The 19,689-nt window shown below is 41.1% G+C and overlaps 1 protein-coding gene across 8 annotated transcripts in view; it reads right to left on the bottom strand.

The window, feature by feature from the left end:
- The window catches only part of EPB41L5 (erythrocyte membrane protein band 4.1 like 5), a 95,318-nt gene that overhangs the window by 23,423 nt on the left and 52,206 nt on the right, over positions 1-19,689 (bottom strand). For 6 of the 8 annotated variants that reach the window (XM_034786458.1, XM_034786457.1, XM_034786455.1 and 3 more), the window contains exons 17-18: positions 6,040-6,200; positions 4,796-4,890 (exon numbers count right to left, since the gene is read on the bottom strand). In XM_034786458.1, coding sequence (XP_034642349.1) covers positions 4,796-4,890; positions 6,040-6,200 — 256 coding nt within the window. Of the gene's footprint in view, positions 1-4,795; positions 4,891-6,039; positions 6,201-16,831; positions 18,885-19,689 lie in introns of those variants that run through there. The other 2 variants (XM_034786460.1, XR_004647744.1) reach the window with 2 other exon arrangements.

Here is a 19,689-nt window from a genome sequence, read left to right as displayed (position 1 = left end):
GCCTAAATCAGCAATACCCAAAGGCAAAAGTTGGGCCAACCTTAAAGGGCTACTGTCAATGTAAAATAGGTTGTTTTTAATTGTTTCCAATCATTATTTCCAAAAGAAATTTTAGGGGGGGGGGAAGGAAGAAAGACACACATTCACACTAAATATATGAAATGCTATTAAAAATATTTAGTGGATGGTTTATAACTTTATGGAATAGTTTAACAAAAACAAGCTTTCTATTGTACCAAGTTATTAACCCTCCCCATTAATTCTCCCCATATCCTTGAGATCTATCCTTTCCTTCTCAGTCTTTCCATCTCGCGATACCTTCCCTACTGCCCACTCTTGCTGAGTGCTACGTGGAGGGCCAAGGGGAAAAAAGTTAGAATGTTCAGATACTTGCAGCATCTTCACATAATTTTCCAGCCCTAGTTAGAGTGTTTTGTGGATACAATGGTCAATACTTGACAGGAGAAGCAAGTAAAATAATCACACATATGGTCGTCGTACTGACTCCTTCACTGCTTTGACTTCAACAGAATAAAGTCTCTAATAAATGTCATTCCAACCTTATTCCTGTGGAATATCCTTACAAATTAATCCAACCACACTGGGTTTCAGAGTTAACATCCCACTCAAAAGAACAGGAGACATTTCTGATCTCTCTGAGCTGACAATTAAGGGCCAAATTTTCTAAAGTGCATAGCATCCACAAATGGGGCCAGATGTTCTGACATGTTCAGCACCCAGCTGCTCCTATTGTTTTTCGTGGGAGCTGCTTCATGTTGAGCACTCATAAAGCTTAAATCAGAGTTGAGCTCTTTTCAAAATCTGGCCCCAAGTATGTTGGCAGACTCACTACATCTTCTCTGCATTGGTTCACATTTAAAAGGTTATTTGCTGCAACCAGATTGTTTTATAAATGAAAACTTTACATTCTGCAGAAAACATTGGAATTACAAAAAATCTAGAGACTCTCAATCGGTATTATAGTATGGAATTTCTACAATTCATTTTTCCAGTGGTGCTACAGTAACTGATCATTAAAACTAAAAATATATACATATATTTACTTTTCACTATTCTGTGGTTTATTTTTGTTGCAGTTTCCTCAGTATGGACAATGAATCTAGCCCAGTCACTTTCACTCTTCTTTACCACCAGTTTCACTTTCTGGTTCTCATGCAGTTGCATGTGTTTAGGTTCCCAACATTGTTGGGGAAATATTTAAATAAAAAAGTATTGTTGATTTTCTTTGAATGACACGAAAATATTTCTATTCAGATTAACATACATCTCCCTGCACCAGTTTTATTCTGTGTTTAACGAAAGGGCAGAGTAGAGAAATCAGAAATGGCGGGGGATAAAAGTATTTGGCACATGACACTTAATTTGGGTAGTTGGCAAAGATACCTAACTCTGCAGGTTTGTAAATATCCCAGGTCCATGGCAGTTCTCATTGTTCCTGCCTACTGGAATAAGCTTAGACTGTTTGTTAATTAGTAGGTATCTGTTCTATAAAGGATATCGATAATACATCAAATTACATCCGAAGACTATACAAACACTTCAGTGTAATGACAGGGGGTGATCTTCAAAGGCACAAATGAGAATTAGGAAACTAAATCCTATTGACTCTGAATGAGAGCTTGGCACTTACTTGCTTTTGGTACCTTTGAAAAAATCTCCCAGAGTCTGGTACATCCACACTGTCAAGTAACTTGCCCACTTTTCTTTATGATAGTTTAGAGAGCACAAGACTAAGAAACCCCAAAAAACCACCTTGGGAATAAAAACATTATTCAGGAACTAGGGCTAGGTTTCATTGTTCTTTTAATTCTAGAAGCTGATGAAAGTGTATTTAAGAACTAATTGCTCTCCTTTGTTAGGCTGCTGAGATTTGGCCAATGTGCTAGTCAAAAGCTTGGGAATGACAAAGTTACATGCTTCCATTCAAACAAAGTTTGGCAGCGAGCAGCTATGAAAATCCAGCAACTGGCTTGGAAGAATAAAGCCATTCATTCCACATTTGCAAATTCTTATTCCAGATAGTTTCTGGCCTTTCTAAGGAGACCGATAGATAGGTAGATATTTCCCTACCAAAGAACCAATCAAGAGTGGATGTAAATCTGGAATTATCTAGAGATGATTCTGAGAGACAAGCTCTGATCTTTAGAGAAGAATGTTCAAGTTTTTCAGCTAACAGAGCGGATGAACAATTCACTGGCATTTGGTGAAGTTCTTTTGCTCACTAGAACAAGACACTGCTTTGCTTTCACAAGCAGAGAACTACTGACCCATTCTGCTGGCAATGCAATTTGTCATGCTTCTTACAATTTCTTGCCTTGTACATTCCAGCATGCTACAACAAAACTGGAGATATTTTATATATTATTACAAAGAGAAAAAGACACAGAATGCTGAAATTCACAAGTAAAAACAGAGAAAGAGAAATAGCTGGGATAATAAAATAATCAAAAATATAGTTAACTTCAAGATTTTAGTTTAATTATTTCTCTTTATAGTAATACACTGTGGCAATTTATACTTGTCTGACAGGAACAGGTACCGCAAGCCTTTTTCACATGAGCAGAGTAGATGATAACAATGGGACTGCTTGCAGGATCAGGTCCATAATTTGTACATATGCATTTTGTAATAGATTTTATGTATAAAATATACACAGGATTTTTTGAAGCAGCTTTCAAAAACAGTAGGTTTAAAACAAAAAGTGGGCAACTCCCAAACTGGTTTTAACTATTGTTCTTGGGTCACCATTTTGGGGATCATTTCATGAGAAACATTTGATCTATGAGCTGTGACCCTCTAAATGACCTTGCAATTTCTGTCCAGCTCAAAATTGACCTCCTCAAACAATCTCTAGCTCTTTTTGTTTTTAACCATCATTCTCAAATTACCACTTGCTTAGAGTCAGCCTAGCTTGAAAAGCTTTAGCCAAACAACTTTCTCCTTTTCTACCAGAAGAAAAATACTGATTCAAATAGAGTTTACACCCTACATTTTCAATAATCAGTTTTAGAATGTTATCCGCAGGTCCTTACTGATAGGTGTCTTTGCTTACAAAACTAAGTAGTAGTATTATAATTCATCCTTAATTATCTAGACCTTAGGTGTGCAAAACTCCGTAATCTAAACAGCAATATGTTGCCCAATAGCTATTAAACTGAAAATTATTTTGATTATCCAGAACTTCCATTATCCAAAGTTATTCAGTGTCCTGTGTGACATATGCATAATCAGGGCTGTACGGTACAGGCATCTGTTTGTTAGACTAGCTCATTATACAAGTCTCAGTGTGTTTAGTTTACCGTAGCCACAATTTAACACTATGAACAGAGGGTTTCATTCTATTCTCTCTTGATTTAATCTACAGAATTGTTTCCCTCTTTGTTTAAAGCCAACAGGGAGATGAACAAGTCAAGATATTCTGAAATAAATGGTGTTCATTTGCCTTTGTTTACATTCGGCATAACAAGACCCACAGCTACCCACTAATCTTCTTAGAGATTTGGTAATCTTTGTAATGCAGTCGCGAAACAGAAAGGTACACAAGGCATCCCAGTTGTCAACCCTTAAAGGAGACATGAACACCACACCCAGTAGCTATGAGCATATAGAAGCAACAGACTTTTCTTAAAACAAGGAAGAAACATAGGAATGGGCTCAGCCTACACATGTACTTCTCCAACTCTTTAACAGATCTTGAGCCAACTTAACTGAAAGAGAAAACCCCATTGACTTCAATGGGAGGTAGAGCAAACCCTTAGCCTTCCTGGGCTAATTCTGTGGTGTGGTGTGTGTTCTTTTGCCTTCTCTTCCTGTTCAAAATACAGTGAGTATCCTGGGTTTGTAACATAGGGGGAGAGGACTGAGTTGCTTTTAAGCAGATTGCTTTGTAGCAGCATCTGAAGGGAAAACTAACCCAAATTCTTGGGAAATCCCAACGGGCTTGTGGGACTGTTATGGGCCGAGGATGTCACCAGACATGTCACCTTTTATTCTATGTGATCTGTCTGTTTATAAATACTTTTTATTAGGCTAATGCTTTATAGACCATGGCCCCATGCCTTGCCCCCCATAGTACCTTTTCTTATATTTGCTCTGAGGGCATTACTGACATTAATGAATTAAGATGCACAACTCTCCTGTAAGGAAAATAAACACAGTGAAACCTGCTCTAAATATTCATTCAAAGGACTGATAAATATAGGTTATTTCCCATCAAAGATCAAGTTATTATCCCCATGTAATAATAAAAATAATATTTTGCAGATGGTGAACATGAGGTGCAGGGGGTGAAATCCTGACCCTACTGAAATCAATGAGAGTTTTTTTCAGGGAGTTGAAGTAACTGTTGTTATAGTGTATGCTTTGTTGTGTATTGGATTGGAAACAATACTAAAAGGTTAAAAAAACTCCTCTCTCCTCCTCCCTCAACTCTGTCCTTGTATGAAATTGAGTAGTGTACTAGATTGTGCACAATTTGCATACATGGTTAGGTTTCTAAGCACCTTTGATAACCCCACTAGGCACCTACCTACATGTTTAGACATTTACAAAACCTTTGTAAATCTGGTCCTTAGCTGATTTCCAGAAGAAATTATTCACTTATCATGCAAAACAGTCTATAAAACAAAGTATATGCATTTGATTTTCTTGTGTCTCCCAACATCGATAGACATTTTCAAACAGCCTGCAAGTGGGACACATTAACCAGAAAGCAAAAGGGTTCTCAAAATCATCACAACATGCTCAGCAACTTTCAGGAATGCAACCCGAGTACCTGTTTATTGATATTGACGTTTATGTTGGAGCGGGGCGCTGGCATCGGGCTGGGTTCTGTCTCCAGATGTTTCAGTTTCAACGTGTCTTCGAATGCTGAAAAAGATGGCAGAGACAACCCAAGGCCCTGTTAGTGCAGCTATGGGGTTATCTGGCATTTCACCTTAACCTTCCTGACTGCGAATTATCAGAAGATCAAGCTGTCTGGGCCAGTATGAAATAAAGCTGTTTCTTTACACTTGAACAATTTAACTTCCATGGATTGGGCTGTATGCGCTGAATCCAAAAGAGGGAGTCTTGTACTAGTACAAAGTTCAACGCAAGTGTGGGAAGGTAAGTGAATCGGTCTCTCAGGAATTATTTGCAAGTACAGAAGTAGCTCCTCAGAAGAGAGTGCATTTATACCATTTATGGGTTCTCTCACATATTCTGTAAAGAACCATTATACTGTCTCTTGGTTCTGTACTCATACATACTTGATTTGAGAAATAAATTGCTCCCAGCTGAAACCACTGACTGTCAAGCTCAGCAGATCCAGGTTCAAACTCCCTGCTCAGCCACAGACTTCCTGTGAAACCTTGGACAAGCCATTTAATCTGTTTGTGCCTCAGTTCCCTATCTGTAAAACAGGCATAACAGCACTTCTTTACCTCACAGGGGTTTTGTGATGATAAATACACTGAAAATGTGAGGCACTGAGACACTAAGGTAACAGGAGCTATTTAAGTATCTAAGGATAGATAGATAGATAGATAGATAGATAGGATAGATACACCAATAAGAATACCATGATTCTAGTAGTGACAGCTTGGATCACGTACTATTCAGGATTATAAGCCCTGATGCAATCAGCACACAATATGGTTGGAAATGCAGGCTGTGGTAAACATACCAGTAGTATTTGTGCTGTTTCTGAATCCTGAAATGTATTTTTTACTGGAATCATCAATATAGTTATACAGCATGTTCTATCTACCAAGACCTTTCGCCTGTACTGTCAGGGATACTTAAATTTTCTTTTCTGACCGATGGTACAATATTGCTGTGTGCTATTAAAACAGCTCCTATATTATATTCAGGAGGTGGCTGTATTTCAGTGCTGAGCAAAGTGATCCCTATATATGTAGTTTGTCACATCTGTACAGTCTTTGGGGATTTTGGAGGAAAAGTACTCAGTCATCACAATAATTCCATTACTGTCTCTATATGGGATGAGAACAGCAATAATTCAGGAAGTTTCCTTACCAGCAGGTTCTATTTTTTCAGCAGCTGTCTCCTTTGTGCCCGGAGGAACAAAGCTAAGATCTGCCTCCTCTGGAACTCCTGCTGTCAAACTAGCAGCAGGCTCATCAATGCAAGTCTCAAGCAACTCCTTGCTGTCTAGTAAATCAACAATCAGAGGCATGCTGCAAAAGTAGGAAGATGGACAGAGATAAGTATAATCATTTCAGAAAGGTGACAACACAAGGCAAGGTTTTAAAATATGCAACCTCAGGTAAAAAAAGCAGGTCACTTTCCTTTGCCTGTTGTTTTTAAGCACCCATGCACATTCTTTAAAAAGTGTTTCAGATAAATTTACACTGGGTTTCAAGGGAATTTAAAATCTACAAGGTAGATACCTTGAAGAACGAGCTTCAAAACTCAGGACAGGTCCATATATTATCTTCACTTCTTCCGCTATATGAAAAATCAGTTCATAGTAGAGGAAAAATTCTCTGTGAAGTGTGATCATCAGCACAGCATGACCAGACTGGAAGCAAAAAAGTGTCTACAAACAATCTCACTGAAGTCTTTTATATGGAGTTTGCATGCAAACATAGCAAATGGGAATGGCTGTGCTGTGCGACACCTTTACTTCTTATAATACTCAAACAGCTAATCCAAATCCTTCCCAGCTATGGGGAAGTTGGAACCCGAATCAAGATCTGGATCCAAGCTTTGAAAAGCAGATCTATCCATTGTTGTAAAGGTGGACAAGCAGCTATGTAAATTTAGCTTTCGTCAAATCCTTGAGTACTTTTTAATCAAAATTTAAAATGAAGATAGAATGTATCCCTTTGCAAAAAAAAAAAAAATTTCCCCCCTTCTTAATATTATTTAAAAAGAGTTATAGAGATGCATGGCACTTTACAGAACAAAGATGGGTTCCCCTCCCCAGAAGAGCTCAGAATCTAAGTTAAGGCCAGAACACAGGGAGAGGATGAGGAAAGGGTAAGACAAGGGCAAAGACAGTAAGACTACTCTCTATGTCCAAGGATCTAAAGGCGCTTTGATTGGACTCACACCACCCCTGTGAGGTAGATATTATTTATTCTTATTTTGCAGATGGGTATGGAGATTAGAGCCTGATTTTCAAAGACGGGCACATACAATTGTGTGTTCCTAATCTGTGTGTGGAAGCACCACATCTGCTCATGGAAATCAAATCTGCACTCACATGGCCAGTTAGATGCATAGTGGTTGCCATAAAAGAGTAAATATTTGCCAGCAGATACCACACCTTGGGATCCGAGGTACCACAGATTGCCCTATGCTTTGAATTAGAAATAATGGTGGCATCTCAAATGCCAGACGTAACATCTGGTCATTGTCTTCATCTTTGATTCCCATCCGTCAACTCAAAAGTGATGATGGGGCCAAATGAAGTCTATCCATCAATCACTTTCTACCTTGTGCCAGTTTCAGTTTCATTAATCTTTAAACCTTTTTGTTCTATGCCATTCTTCAATTACATTCAAAGCATCCTTGGTCTTCCTCTATTTCTAGTTCCTTGCACTCTGGTATGTATCACCATGTATGATATTATCTCTGGGTTTAGGCCCCATTGGGAGTTGGGCATCTTGACACACTTCCAAACAATTGCAGTACTCTTTCTTGAATCTTCGGTAAGTGTTATTTCTTGCCCTAGCCATTTCCTATCATTTTTTATTTTCTGCAGTCTTGAAACTCAAAGTGTCCCCTGAGCCAGTTCATTTCTGCTGTCAAAAATCTTTCATTCATTGCCTTTCCTCATATTCCAGCATTCCAACTCATACATAAGTACTGGCATGACAGTTGTCGCATATACACTAATTTTTGTTTTTCTCAAAATGTCTTTATTCTTCCAGAGCTTTCTGAATTTTCCAAATGGAATAGCAGCTACTCTGACTCCTCCTCTTATGTCATCTTCACCATTTTCATTCTTTGATACTAGTCCTCCAAAGTACACGTGTTTTTCCATTTGTTCTCGTCTTGTCTCAGAGTTTGATCTTTACCTCTCTCGTCTTCCAAATGCCATGTTTTTTGTCTTCTCCGTGCTGATCTTCAATCTAAATTTTCTACTTTCCTGGTGTGATGGGTTGAATCACAGAAACCTCCTTGGGAGCTGCCACCCAATGTACAAAGACTACCCCTGTTCCTGTTTTCCCTGCCAGCTCAGGACTCCAGCACCCTGTCTTGCTGAGCCAGACACTCCTGTCTGGCTCCAACACAGACCCAGGGTCTGAATCACTTGCCCCAAAGCTGCAAGTTTACCTGAAAACAGCTCACAGAAGTGTGCTTGTCTTTAGCACTCAGATGCCCAACTCCCAATGGGGCCTAAACCCAAATAAATCCATTTTACCCTGCATAAAGCTTATGCAGGGCAAACTCATAAATTGTTCGCCCTCCATAACACAGAGAGAGATATGCACAGTTGTTTGCTCCCTCAGGTATTAATACATACTCTGAGTAAATTACTAAATAAAAAGTGATTTTATTAAATACAGAAAATAGGATTTAAGTGGTTCCAAGTAGTAACAGACAGAACAAAGTAAGTCACCAAGCAAAATAAAATAAAATGCGCAAATCTATGTCTAATCAAGCTAAATACAGATAATCTCACCCTCAGAGATGCTTCAGTAAGTTTTTCTCAGACTGGACACCTTCCAGGCCTGGTCAGGTGATAGCTAGGGGATTCTTCATGATGGCTCCTCTCCCCCTTTGTTCTCTTCCACCCCTTTATATATCTTTTGCATAAGGCGGGAACCCTTTGTCCCTCTGGGTTTTCCATCCTCCTCCCCCCCCACAACTGGAAAAGCACTAGGTTAAAGATGGATTCCAGTTCAGGTGACATGATCACATGTCACTGCAAGACTTCATTGCCCACTTGCCAGCACACACGTATACAGGAAGACTAACAGGTAAACACAGCCATCTGCAGACAATGGTCCTGATTAATGGGAGTCATCAAGATTCCAAACCATCATTAATGGCCCACACTTTACATAATTACAATAGGCCCTCAGAGTTACATTTTATATTTCTAGTTTTAGATACAAGAGTGGAACATTTCTACAAATAGGATGATCACACTCAGTAGATTATAAGCTTTGTAATGATACCTTACAAGAGACCTTTTGCATGAAGCATATCCCAGTTGCATTATATTCACTTATTATCAAATCTTTATGAAACTATCCCAGTTACATTATATTCACTTATTATCCTGTTTTTATAAAACCATATAGACTGCACAACATCACACCTGGTCTACCTCGTCATTCTCTGTAAATCCTCCTTGGTCAATATCATCTGTGAATCTCAGATTATGCACGGTCTTACCCCATAACGCGACTCCTCCCATTTCACCTCTTAGGCTGGGTCTACACTACCCGCCTGAATCAGCGGGTAGAAATCAACCTCTCGGGGATCGATTTATCACGTCCTGTTGGGACATGACAATCGATCCCCGAATCAACGCTCTTACTCCACCAGCGGAGGTGGGAGTAACCGCTGTCGATGGGAAGCCGCAGAGGTCGATTTTGCCGCCGTCCTCACAGCGGGGTAAGTCGGCTGTGATACGTCGAATTCAGCTACGCTATTCACGTAGCTGAATTTGCGTATCTTAAATCAACTCCCCCCTGTAGTGTAGATGTAGCCTTAGTGCTACAACCATTATTGGTTCTAGTACCAAGCCAAACAAATCTGGTAATCGTGTGCATCCTTGTCTCACTCCTACAGTTGTCCTGAACCATTCCATCAGTTTTCTACTCCCACTGTACTCACTGACTTATAGTAGATGTTTTCTATCACCTTAATCAATTTTTCAGGAACGCCATTCTGACGTTGCACTCCATATGCTTTATAAAAATGTTTTGTAAGTGTGAATATGATGCAACTGGAATATGCTTTATGCAAAAGGTCTCTTGTAAGGTATCATTACAAAGCTTATAATCTGAGTGTGTTCATCCTATTTGTATGACTATCATTCTCGTATGTGAAACTAGGAATATGAGGTACAACTCTGAGGTCCTATTGTAATTATGCAAAGTGTGGGCCATTAATGGTGATTCAGAATCTTGATGGCTCCCATTGACTAGGACAACTGACAGTAAATGGCTCTGTTTACCTGCAAGCCTCCACTGTACACGTGCGGGCCAGCCTAGGAAGAATGGAGGGGGTCTCACAGGACATGTGAACATGTCACATGATATGACATCTTAAGCCTGGTGCTTTTCCATTTAGAAAGAGGAGTGGGAACCCAGAGAGAGACAAATGATTCCCGCCTTGTGCTAAAGCTATAAAAGGGGGTGGAACAGAACAAAGGGAGCTTCTAGTCATGAGCAAACCCCTAGTTTCCACCTAAGATGTCTGCTGGAACTGACAAGGACTGTACCAGGGGAAAGGATTGGGCCCAGACTAGGAAGGAGTCTAGTCTGTGAAAGAAGACTATGGGAACATCTCTGAGGGTGAGATATTATCTGTAATCAGTTTCCTAATGTATTAGGCTTAGACTTGTGTGTTTTGTTTTACTTGGTGACTTACTTTGTGCTGTCTGTTATTACTTGGAACTACTTAAATCCTACTTTTTATACTTAATAAAGTCACTTTCGTTTATTGATAAACCCTGAGTAAGTTGATTAATACCTGGGGGAACAAACAGCTGTGCATCTCTATCAATGTTATAGAGGGTGGACAATTTGAGTATACGCTTCATACAGAGTAAAACGGATTTATTTGGGGTTTGGATCCCATTGGGGACTGGGTGTCTGGGTGCTGGAGATAGGTGACCTGCCAAGCAGTTTTTGGTTAAAATCTGCAGCTTTGGGGGCATGTTTCAGACCCTGGGGCTGTGTTGCAGCAGGCTAGCGTGTCTGGCTCAACAAGGCAGGGTTCTGGAGTCCCAAACTGGCAGGGGAAACGGGCTCAGAGGTAATCTCAGCACAGCAGGTGACAGTCTCAAGGGGATCTGTTACCAAACCCGTCACAATCATACATTATCATAGCATTTGGCAGAAAGGATTATAGCAAGTTATCAAAAGCCTGATGGCTTAGTTCTCATATCGTGCGATAAAACACAGGTCAAATTTCTCTTCAAATATTCTTCTGCTTATTTACACTGTTTGTTTATCCAGTTGTTTCTAGGTCTCTTTGCTTTCTATTCTATTTCTATTGAACTCAGCTCTTTCATCCTCCTTTTTATAATCCTTCAGCTTCCTACGCTTGTTGCGCTTCATCTGTTACCACCTTGATTTTTTTGTTTTGACTTTGTTGCCCAACACAATTTCAGCCACTCTCATAATCCCATTTTTTTAAGACTGTTCCACATCTCTTCAATGTTCACTTCTTTCATCAGACCGGTGATGTTTTTCCACATGGCTTCTTTTTAGTCTTTTCTGGTATCTGCTCTTTCAACTTTTCCACATCATAGATCTTAGTTCTTTGGCACTATTTCAACTGCTTTCAGCCACAGCAGTAACTCATGGTCTTCTCCGATATCGGCCACAACTGATCTCCACAACCACACTCTTGATTTCTATCTTCAATTCTCAAGTACAAAATCTATCATGTTCTTTGTTTGCCCATCAGGTGATATCCATGTCCACTTCCTCTTTGGCTTAGTGTGTTATCACCAGGTTGTTACTTAGGCAGAAATTTAGTAGCCTCTCTCCTTTTTCCATGTTCTCCACCTACTCCAAATCTGCCGATTGCTCCAATTTAGGAAATCCAATCCGATCCTACTGTCACATTAAAATCTCCTATCTCCAATAACATGTCCTGTCCAGGAGTATTGGTTGTAGTGTTCTGTATTCCTCTTTGCCTGTTAAATGTATTGATAGCAATGTATGCCACAAAATATACAAAGTTTGTAACGTAACTAAAAGAAAGTTAGAGAGAACCTTGGCTTTTGAAATTTCCTGATTCTGTTTGATTTCTCAACAGCCACACCAACAGGGTGGCCATCCCCTTTAAAGGGCCAGCCAATCTGGTCCAATTATCAGACCCAACTGGGAAGGGTTCAGATCCCTATAAAGGGCTGAAAGCTCAAATGAGAGGAGGTGCAGGAGGGAGATGGGTTCCAGCAGTAGTCTCAGAAGCAGGGGGATTGAAGGGAGGTCCTCCTTTTAGTGCTGAAGGGGAAAAGCCCATGGAGCTGTAGCCCAGAGTGGGAAAAGGAACTGCTTTTGGTTTTGGAGTTTTTCATTTTAGGAATTGAACTATGCTCAGAAAGAGACTTGAGAATGGCAGTGAATCCTTCCTGGGACGCTCAGGAGATACAACCTGACTGAATAAACTGACACCACAGCTAGCCTGAAGCCAAACCAGGTAGGTAGCACTGTTGCACACTGGAAAACACTATCATTAATGCACCTACCAAAACAATTAACTAAACTCAAACATTCTGAGGCCAGGTTTATGCCAGAACTGCGGCTGGGGAGTGACTGGGAACTGACAGAGCACTTATACCAGGAGTGGAGAAAGAAAGATGGGACTGGGTTCCCTACCTCCTCTGGACCCAACACATAACCCAGTGACCCATGTCACCGCTGAGGGCTCATGGGCCAGGCTGGGGTGCTGAGCCCAGCAGCCCATCTCTCTCTCCTCCCTCCAGTGGCACCAGATGGGGATGGAGTACCCTTAATCTTTTTTTAAAGGAGGGGAGGGGAGTGTGTGAGAGTACACCAGGCAAGATTTCTTCTAATAACGGAACCCCCACTCCTCTGCAAGCAATCCATTCACAGGCTCCTTCCCATTAACAACTCCCAAGACCCAGCTCTTCATTCCCCCTCTGGGAAAACAGCTCTCTCTTGATGCCAGCTGATGTGGTTAGTTGTGTAGTGCAAGAGGAAGCTGTCTGTGCGGTGGTACTCAAGGTTCAAACCGTGATGATGTGAGTGGGGTGGGTTGTTACAGCTGCACACAATAGGATGTTTTGTATTTTAACCTTTTTCCTTCAAGAAATCATGGGAAATAACATGCAAAAATGTTAAAAGAACATTATTTAGATTGCACAGTCAAGCACTTGAAAGTTAAGAATTGCCAGATTTGCTGTGGCTTAATTCAGCCCTCTTGGGGTCCTGCCTATGGACTGAAAGAGATGCTGTGGAAAAACTATTATGTCAATGCGCAATTACCAACTGACTCATAATGCATATGCACAAGTGAGCCAAATTAAGATTGCACAGACAACCTTAATTCTGACATTTCTTAGCCTCCATGTGCTTGACTTCACAACTCAAATAATGTTCTTTTGATGTAGTTTTTGTATATCATGCATTAAGAAGTTGAGTATCTTTTTTACTTCTTTCATTTTTGGTTATTAGAAGGTGACCTGCAAAAGGAAGGAGGAGGAAGTAGGTTTGTGACCTTTTTAAAGTTTCTACAAAGGAATGGAAGGTGTTTAGAAAAACTAAGGAAGGCCATTCTTAGCATTCCTAGATTTCTAAAGTGAAAGCAGAAAAAGTGCTCGGAAACATGTAGTTTCAAATGTGGATTGCAAGCTCTCTGTTGCTATTTAACAGATAGGGTCACACAATCATTAAGACTTCTTTTCACCCATGTGTTTGTAGAGGGACTGACAAAATCTGAACTTTTCCGAAGGCAACTCCCAAGCTGTTTTAACGTTACGAGCCATTCATTATTATTTCCAACACTGACTGTGTATTACAGGCTGGCATCTGTTACAAGGGGAGAGGAGCTCCTTAGGAACAGGTGCTGGTTGCAATGGAGAGATGAATGTTGTGTGGGCAGTCACCGTTAAACCATGTGGCAATACTTCTGGGTGTTTCCACAAGGCAGGGGTAATGTAGGAGGACAGTTGCTATTAAAGATTTAATTGAAAATGTAGATCCCAGAATCAGACACTTGAATAGATTGGTACTGACTAATGGAGGATTCGGCTATCATGTTGCATACATTCCAGGCTAAAAGATATTTTTCTGAAAGAGAAATATGAGCCAGGGGATGGGAAATAGGAAACAGAACCTTTTACGTTTATCTCACCAGTTCAAATTCATCCATGCCGAGAGTCACGACACGATTTTCAAGTGTGCTGAACATTTGCACTTCCCACTGCAGTCAATGACAAACATTGCACTTGCCAGACTGAATCAGACCTGCGCGACTGTCTAAGCCCTTTATCCACTTTGACAATGGACAGCACCAGATGATTCAGAAGAAGATGCAAGAAACTTTGCAGCAGGTTATACATGTCTGATCATTTGTCCCCCATGAGATTCTCCTCCTACCCCCTTATAGTGAGGTTGGCTTAAACTGATCTCTGAGGTTTATTCTCTCTTCCAAACCATCTTTTGTTTTAGCATTTATTGTAACAATTCTGGATATTCTTGTAGCCGATATTCAGCTCCTTCAAAAAAAAATCAGGCTACGTGTTACCAACATCTAAAGTGGCCAATGTGACCACTAAAGGTCTTCAGTTCTCAGTCTGCTAGTTTGAGTCCTCAGTCTTCTGTCACTTACCCTCATGGAAAGCAGCAGTAACTCCACTGAATTGCACCAATGTAAATACAGTGACAGAGGAGCATTAGATCCTTAGGAAGAAAGTGAGATTCAAACCCAGCTGGCAATAATATGTAACATATACAATGCCAAAAATAAATTCATTTCCAGGCTAGTCCATTCCAGGATAACCATTAGCCTGAGTTGACTTTTCACAATTGAATGAGCTGAGCCGTCCTTCCAGACCAAGGTTTATCTAATGAATATGCCAACCAAGCTTTAATGATAGCGTTGTGGTAACACAATAGCCACCCAATGTGCATTATACCACAGCCCACTAGAAGAGGTAACTAATTTCTTCATTCCACCGAGTGCTCTCTGCCATCTGGATTTCAGTCAGTATCTGCAGTGAACAACCAACATGTTTACCTTGGAGCTAAACATAGGCTCTTGGATAACATAGTAGAATAAGCATAAAGCCATTATGAACTTTTTAATAAAATAAGTATTTATCATTATGACAAAGATCCAAAAATACTTGTAAAAAGTGGGATGTTTTGCCATGCCATTCCATTACATACACACAAGAACACTCTCTCCCTCACTCATGGATTATTTAGCTGGTAGGTAGAGTGCTGTACCTGCTTGGTATGATAGATTTCATTTTTAAGTTCTTCAAGTACTTCTGAAATACAGAAACTAACACTGAAAAGAAGTAGTATTTGCGTTAGTAAGAAAACCTTCGTCTGAACCTACTATCCACTACCATCAAACGCCTGCACAAATAAAACTAACTAAAAGGAGTCTGAAGCTACTCTAGTCACCTCTGCTCACCTTATGGATCATTTATACACAGCGATCCTATCCTTTTTTTAATACAATAGTAAATGGAAACTTAAATTTCATAAGTAATCTGATTTTATCTCCCCTTCTACACTGCTCCAAATATCTATGGAGAAATTTCAATTATGCCCTGACTACACCTACTTTGTTAGCACCTTCCATGTGCAAAACACTTTAATCCGTTTTAAAAGTAACTTTTACCTTTAAATTTGCAATTAGCAATTTGAAAATTATTCATAGAACAATATTGATCAAACACGTTCAGCAACACGGACACTTTCTACTCTTAAAGCTGAATGGAGGAGAATTTTTAAACGACCTTTGTACCCATTTTCCCATTTGGTTTTGGACAGGAGGTAGAGAGCATTACTGTTCTTAAAAGAACTAACTTAGAGAATTCCCCTACAAGAATTGTATCCTTTGAGCCAAAGGATCATGGATCATTCGGTAGAATGGGTGGTCTTCAGGCAGCCTGCTCCATCTCATCTGGAGCACAGCAGTAAGGACTGGACAAAAGCACAGAGGAAACAGTGTCACAGCTTTGCATTTTGATATATGTTTTAGAGAAGTTATAGTTTAGCCTGGAAAAAGATTAAGTTTGATGGTCAGTAACACTTGTTTGAAGCCTGGGACCAGCCTGTCAGTTCTTAAATACCTGAGTGGTCTCTGACTCTGGATAGAGTCAATGAGACCACGTGCATGAGCAAAGGGTGCAGTATCAGGTCCTCATGGCTGCAGGTCACACAATTCTATTATTGTTTTCAGGTAAGGGTGGGGAGGCAAAGACATTTAATAATGCATATGGTTTCTGTAAACCCAGATGAGTTTGGGATACACTCCATAGATTTTCTGGAAATATTCACACACCTTTGAAGCTAAAATCATTATCTGAAAGGGTCTAGTGCAGGGGTGGGCCAACAACGGCCCGCGGGACCGTCCTGCCTGGCCCCTGAGCTCCTGGCCCGGGAGGCTCACCCCCGGCTCCTCCCCTGCTCTTCCCCCTCGCCCACAGCCTCAGCTTGCTCGCTCCACCACCAGGGCAATGCTCTGGGCCGCAAGGCTGAGAGCTCCTGGGGCAGCGCAGCTACAGAGCCCAGCCTGACTCGGTCTCTGTGGTGCGTGGTGGCAGCGGCGGTGGTGTGGCTGTAGCACCACCAACCACTGATGCTCCAGGCAGCGCAGTAAGGGGGCAGGGAGCCGGGGGGGAGGTTGGATAGAGGGCTGGGGAGTTCGGGGTGGTGGTCAGGGGGCGGGGGTGTGGATGGTGGTCCAGGAGGAAACAGGGGGGTTGAATGGGGGCAGGGTTTCCGGGGGGCAGTCAAGGAAGAGAGGGGATTGGATGGGGCGGCAGGGGACAGTCAGGGGCAGGGTTTCTGGGGGCAGTCAGGAGACAGGGAATGGGGATGTGTGGATGGGGCAGGGGTCCCAGGGGCCGTCAGGGAACAGGGGGATTGGATGGGGCAGAAGTCCCGGGGAGAGGGGCAGATAGGAGGTGGGGCCACAACTCCCTCTCCTAACTGGCCCTCCATAAAATTTACGAAACCCGATGCGGCCCTCAGGCCAAAAAATTTGCCCGCCCTTGTTCTAGTGTGAATTCTGAGACTCCAAACTGCAGCAGCATCTGGCTATAAAACCAACGAAGTTAGAGCAGGCTCAAGATTCTCACTAAGCCAGTGAACTGGGTTATTGGTTCGGATGTCAGTAAGTGACTTTTTTAAGAAGTGTATTTCCTAATTGCAAGACCACAAACAATAGAAGGTCCATTGCCATTTTTAAGGGGGAAAATGTCCTCTTTTGGCAGGACGGAGAACAGAGAGGCATCTATAGACCTTGTAGTTTAGCAAACTCCCTTTAGAACAAAGATGTTTGTATGGCATGACCTTCAGAACCCATAGATCTATTCCTAAATCAGGTGAGAGGGGTGTAGCAGACCCGTGGGTAGAGACAATTGCCAAATAAGGAAAGAAAATCTGTGATCCAACGTGATAGTATATTGTATTGACTATGAATGTGGAGCAAGTTTACACGTAGAGCGCTGCAGCGCGTAATGAAGACATAACCTACACCAACGGGAGAGATTCTCCCGTCAGCATAGGTACTCCACTTCCCCAAGAGGCAGTAGCTCTGTCGACAGGAGCAGCACTCCCGTTGACACATTGCTGTCTACATCAGGATTTCAATCGGTACAACTGCATCTCTCGGGGCTGTGGATTTTTCACACCTCTGAGTGACTCGGTTATATCGACGTAAGTCTGTGTGTAGACCAAGCCTAAGATCTTTCTCTCATTCTCTCTCCCTCACATACGTGCACGTCTCTTACTTCAGACTGTTCAAAATGTTTCCGTTTATGAGGTAAACTCACCCTGACAATTACAGAGACTAAAATGGTATTTTCCCAAAGTTAGAGCAGTTTCCAAACTATTGCTTCATACCAGTTATTTTAGTAACAATAACCAAAATACTAGGGAGCTAAAAAACTCATGGCAAACTGTTTCCTGGAGTAGCAGTAATAGTGTTTATCCAAACTGGGGTGGAGTGTTGCTAGGAGGACACTGATAACAGGCATAGAATCAAGCCTATGGTTCAGTGTATAAGTGTACATATAGATATGGACTGAGCTGTCCCACTAATAGCAAAAGCCTTAAAACCTTCCCTACAGTGAAAACCGGGGATAAACATGGTTTTCCTATACAAGCAACTAAGACATCCTTCAAAAATATACTCTCCCTGTCCTGTCCTTCCCTCCCTCCCCCAATTCGACTCTGGACTCTACCTTTTCAGGGGCTCTGATTTGTTTTTTTGTTTTTTAAATAAAACAATTTCATTTAACTTCCAAGAAACATTTGCAAGTAAAATAACTACAAAACTTGTTACCAACAGACTTAGAGTGCTTGAACTGTAAGTCACCCATTTCTCCCATGCTTTTTTAAACAAACAATTATGGTGCAATAGGAAGGGCAGTTATACACAATGATGGTCCTCTGATTTAGTTTGATTCCTGAAACCACACTTAATACCACAGGTGCAATACCCAACTTTGTTACAGATGCAAACTCCTGCAGGAGTCCTCAGAGTTACAACCAGCTAAAATCCTTTAATCGTTAAGAAAAATCTTAACACAATTAAAAAGATACACATACTCTTTTCAGTACAAGAATACCTGGGGTAACAGACTAGTAGTGTATATGCTATTTTTTCTTTAAAAGATTCAATACAACAGCACCATATGCAGGGGCCTTGGCACAAGGTCTGGGTTTTCCTAATCAGCTCTGGGTCCATTGTCCTTATCTTAGAGACAACTCAGAAAAGGTAACGTTCCAGCCTGTGTTACAGAACAGCCTCAAGCTCCAAAAAGGCCAACGTCTCATAGATCGGTCATGGTAGTTTGGACAGCATAACCAATGGCATCTCTATGAATTCCTGCATTCTTCACATTGCGCTCATGGACAAAATCAGTGTAGTGTCTATCCGCAGACTGGGTCGAGGGCGGGGCCCATGCGTTCCATACACTTCCACCACGTTGACGGCAGTCAGCAGCATCAAAGGGCCTGGATCATTGGGGATTGGGAGGGGGCACAGTTAGTAATTAGCAACGGAAGGGGAAGGGGGTGGAAGACAGTAGGAGGTGAGGGGAAAGGAGGGAAGAATGATGTGAAAAAAAGAGTAATAAGGAAGAACTAAATTGCCGAACGTCAAACACCTAATAAAGGAAGTGTGCAAGAATATACACAGAATAAAATAGCTGGAATGTCAAATTAACCCCTTCATTGCTGCTGCCAGATTGTATATGTAGTTCTGCAAAAGCTTCAAAATGGAAAGTTAAGGCATCCCATGTATGCAATGCTTGTAACTTACAATGTGCTTTTCATCTATAGATTCCAAAGCATTTTACAAAGATAAGTGTTATCCCCATTTTACAGATGAGAAAACAGGCAAAGACATGAAGGAATACACCTCTTTGACAGAGTGCTTTACATGTTTAGCAGCATTAAAGGATTTGAATGACATGTCTCAATGCACAGTGAAAACAAGCTACTACATGCAACAGCAAGGTTCAAAGCTACCAAAGAAGGCAGGTTCTCAAGGCAAATGAAAAGGGGGGAAAAGGAGGAAAGAGGACATCATAAAAACAAGCATTATAGTCAAAAAAGGGGACTATAGCACTACCCACTACAGCACATCTCTCACATTTCATTAGCAGACTTCACTAAAGAAGTGGACATTACTGAAGAACCTGATCATAGCTGTACTTGATTACCTTGAATATGAGAATATGATTGGAGGTGGATTATTTTAGGAAAAGGCCAAGACTTTGTTTTCCAATTTGTTTGAAAAATGTAGTAATACAAAAGT

Source organism: Trachemys scripta, chromosome 11, assembly GCF_013100865.1.
Source record: "Trachemys scripta elegans isolate TJP31775 chromosome 11, CAS_Tse_1.0, whole genome shotgun sequence".
Taxonomy (NCBI): Eukaryota; Metazoa; Chordata; order Testudines; family Emydidae; genus Trachemys; species Trachemys scripta.
This window is presented reverse-complemented; position numbering and strand designations above follow the sequence as displayed.